The sequence below is a fragment of the Onychostoma macrolepis genome, chromosome 07 (genome assembly GCF_012432095.1).
Source record: "Onychostoma macrolepis isolate SWU-2019 chromosome 07, ASM1243209v1, whole genome shotgun sequence".
NCBI lineage: Eukaryota > Metazoa > Chordata > Actinopteri > Cypriniformes > Cyprinidae > Onychostoma > Onychostoma macrolepis.
Window position 1 is genome coordinate 25,530,363 of NC_081161.1, and position 4,280 is coordinate 25,534,642.

The 4,280-nt window shown below is 37.9% G+C and overlaps 1 protein-coding gene across 1 annotated transcript; it reads left to right on the plus strand.

Annotated features, from left to right (window-relative positions):
* The first annotated feature begins 2,046 nt into the window (after positions 1 to 2,046).
* On the plus strand, positions 2,047 to 3,970 carry LOC131543846 (hatching enzyme 1.2-like). Its single transcript, XM_058781661.1, has 9 exons — positions 2,047 to 2,115; positions 2,237 to 2,267; positions 2,350 to 2,412; positions 2,550 to 2,702; positions 2,782 to 2,899; positions 2,997 to 3,175; positions 3,368 to 3,449; positions 3,532 to 3,653; positions 3,966 to 3,970. Exons 1-9 carry the CDS (start codon positions 2,047 to 2,049, stop codon positions 3,968 to 3,970), a joined length of 822 nt encoding a protein of 273 aa, XP_058637644.1.
* Positions 3,971 to 4,280: the final 310 nt, after the last annotated feature.

Here is a 4,280-nt window from a genome sequence, read left to right on the forward strand (position 1 = left end):
TCTGGCCCTCAAAACCTTCCTTCCAGCCCTAAAAGGGCACCATATCCTCCTCTGTTTGGACAACATGACTATGGTAGCCTTTATAATTCGCCAGGGTGGTCTCAGATCATGGTCCCTCTACAGAATGGTGAGGTGCCGCCTCTTGTGGGCACACTGAAGGGAGCAGTCCTAAAAGGCAGTGCATATGCCGGGCAAATTGAACCAAGGAGTGCACATGTGGTCCTGGGGCATTGTGTCTCCTCTATATGGTTCAGATGATTTGGGAGATCTTCGGGAAGGCAGAGGTAGACCTCTTCACCTCAGAAGACAACCCTCATTGTGTCACGTTGCTGCAGACCAGGGAGACGCAGAGACCAGGAACTTCGGGAACGAAGACTTTATTGACGATACTCATGAACATAACCACTATTGACATTCACGATTGACATATAACACCGAACACTGAGGCGAGGGAACACAGGACTTAAGAACACAGGGGGAAACGAGATAATTAATAACACAGGACTGGAGACGAATTAACTAATGAACACAAAAACTAGGACACGGACAGGAACTCCAAATAAGGTCACAAGAGGAGGGGAAACACAAGACGCTGAGACACAGTCTGACACATTGCACAACATTTTTCTCAAATGAACAAGATGCACTGACCCACAAATGGACCAATGCTCGCCGTTATGCCTTTTTCATGATCGCTCTGCTCCCTCAGGTCACCAGACAAATTAGGTAGGTCAGGTGCTCAGTCCTTCTACTGGCACCATTCTGACAGATCCTTGGCAGATCCTACTGAGGAAGGACTTTCTCTCCCAAGCGAGAGGATCCCTATGGCACCCCCAACCCGAGTTGTGGAGCCTTCATCTCTCACTCCTCAATGGGAGCTTTCGCAGCTTAGTCATTAAGTTCTTGAGAGAAGCCAGGAGACTGAACCCACCTCACTCTCATGCCATCCCGACCTGAGATCTGTAGACACTCCTAAGGGCTTCCCCCTAGCATGGCGCTTTTGGACATCATTCCCCAAGCGTGATTCACACAATGCTTGTTCACGTTATCACGGAACCAAGTTTTGTAATAAGTAGTATAAATAGCAGAAAATCCTGCTATTTTAACAGTGTAAATAGCAAATAACTAACATTAATAAATGCTGTAGAAGTATTGTTCATTCTTAGTTAACTATAGTTAACTAATGAAACCATACTGTAAAGTGTTTCCAATATATTGTTCAAATTGCTACTGCCTTTAGTTATTATTTTGGAATAAATGTAAAAATTCATAAAAACACTATAAAATGTATCATTATAATTTAAATTATTAAATAAAATAAAAAATAATGTTAATAAAATACAAAATAGAATTGTATTTGTTCTCTCTTTTTTATGTAATGTTTATTTAACCAAGAAAATGTGACAACATTAAGCGTAACAGGGACATGAATTTATATATATATATAACTGCCTCCTCATTTTAAAACACCACTGCACCCCACTGATTCACACCATATACATAATTTGTAATAAGAATAGCAAATTCTTTGAAACATGACATCTTGTTATATTTTCTCACAATTCTGGGAAACCAAAAAGAGAAGCACTCTAAAATGGCATTCTCTTTCTGCTGTTCCTGAAATTACTGTAATCACGCTAATATGTGCACACAGTTTTTTTTTTTGTTGCTTGACCGCAGTCTAGAATGCTCAACACACACATACTCACATGTACATCTTACTTGCATCTTATAACCAACAACTATATTTATTTCTATCCATATAAGGTAATGTGTAACTTCTGAATACTTTGATTGGATGTCTGAGACATCTGGGCTGATATTATTTGTATAAATATGAACCATCTTCCTTAATAAAGTTGAGAATGCTTTGGTAGTGCACCGACTCTCTGTGTCTGCTCATTTATTCTTACAGGCCTGCGCTGCAACAGAACACACTGGGGTTTGTGATAAAAAGAATAATTAACTGATAATCTAAGACTCTCAGAAGAGTATATAACTCCCAGCTCTGTTTGATCCAATACAATTTCTCAGAAATCTCTCATCATGTACCTGTTGGTGGTGGTCGTCTCTCTTCTGCTGAACTCTGTTCCCACTCAGAGTCGTCCTACTGAGGTTAGAACAGACAATCTGATCTGAAATGAAAAATTATATAATCAGAAGTTTCCCATTAAGAGTAGTTTTTCTTTTTTTGCCAAGAATTTATAATATACATGTGTTTAAAATTCATTAACAGGATTTATTCGAAACAATCTCTGGGAAGACTGGTAAGATGCACAGAAAGAAAAATAAAAGCTAACTTTTAATTTTTATAGTGTTTTATTAATAATTTATTGATTCATGTCTCAGGTAACATCACTAAGAAAGATGACATGTCAGTGTCATCTATAATTGAGTCCAACAAACATGCAGGTAAGAGTATGAAGGCTATATGATTTTGTAGTATAGGCACATCTTTTGTATAACAGTATAACAAATTCCTCTTCATTCAATTATATTATCAGTGTCAATAGACTGAATGATTTTGTGCATTATACTGTACCACACAGGACAGCAAGTGGATGGGCCCTTGATCACGTTTGGAGACATCGCTGTATCAGCAGGGTTCAAGAACGCAGATCCGTGCACAGCTCGTGGATGCAAATGGGAGAGAAGCAGAGATAGATTAGTCTATGTGCCCTACGTGATCTCCAACCAGTACTGTAAGTGACAACGATCACTATTTTTAATATTATCTCATCAGTGTGACATGATCTTTTTAATAGTTTACTTCTGCCACAGCTCCAAAGGAAATACAAGTGATTAAACAAGGCTTACGGTCCTTTGCGGATGTTACCTGCATTCGATTCATACCACATGAAGGGCAGAGGGACTTTCTCCACATTCAGTCTGATTCTGGGTAAATCTGATTTCTATCCAATTTCTGTGTAGTAAATGTGCTTTCCCAAAACATAAATATACAACCTGATTGCTGATGTGTAATGTGTGATCCACAGTTGCTATTCATATTTGGGGCGCCAAGGTGGAGGACAGGTTGTTTCTCTCCAGCGTCCTGGGTGTGTCTATCACGATATTGTTCAACACGAGCTCCTTCATGCTCTCGGGTTCCATCATGAACAGAACCGCCGCGACCGTGACAAACACATCAAAATCCTTTATAGGAACATCATACCTGGTATTTTTCTTTAGAACTCTTCTGAGAGATTGAAATAACAACAACAACAAAAAAGATTAATTTTATGTTTTAAATCAAACAAAATGGATAAAACATGGCATGTTACATTTAATCACATTAATTTTTGTCTAGATTAAATTTTACAGTGTAATTACCACATTTACATATAGTCTTTAATATTCAATGTAACAGAAATGCGGTACAATTTCATGAGAAGAGAAACCAATAATCTGGCAACCCCCTATGACTACAACTCTGTGATGCACTATTCAAGGTAAGTGTTCTTGTAGTACTGTGCAAAATGTTAATTTTTTTTTCATCAGTTTACTGTTGTTTCTAAATATGTGTTGTTTTAGATATGCTTTCTCCAGGAACGAGAAGCCAACCTTGATTCCCATACCTGATAGGAACGTTGTGATTGGTGAAGCTCGAAGTATGAGCCTCAATGATATCCTGCGGATTAACAGACTCTACTGCCGTACGTTAAGACTTTACTGTTATTTGAATTAAATCAGCATTTTGTGATTCTCTGCTGAGATCACCACCTCAGACCACCATGAATTTAGACACAGTTCCAGGGTGTTTTATGCAGGTTAGCAGATGGGCCACCATACCCATGCTGTTCACTAGCAGTACTTACCTGGTCTAAATGGTCTTTATTTTAGTCCTGCAGGCTAAACTAGTAAACAAGGCTGGTGGTCTCTACAGTGGGATTTATTTTTATTGAAACTCTTATTATAACAAAGTATTGTATTTCTTTTCATGTTCATTGCTATTTTTTTTTTCTCAGGTTGAAGTGCTGCCAGACTGTATGAAGGATGTGTTTGATGACAGTGTTCATCTTGTTTTCAATCAATCTTTTTTAAGCTTTCCTTTTTTGCACATCACAGTGTTAAATGATTTGACTTATTCTATCTTTTTCATTCAGACATCCTTGAAATCAGACGCCTCTCAGTAGCCTAAATAAACTGTAAAGATAATACTATGTTCCACTATTAGAAGTTTGTGACAAATCAACAAAAGTTGAAAATAATGTGAACTCAAAAAGCTCTTTAAAACGAGATGTTGCTTAAAAAAAATTTAAACTCATATGATTGATGGCTTC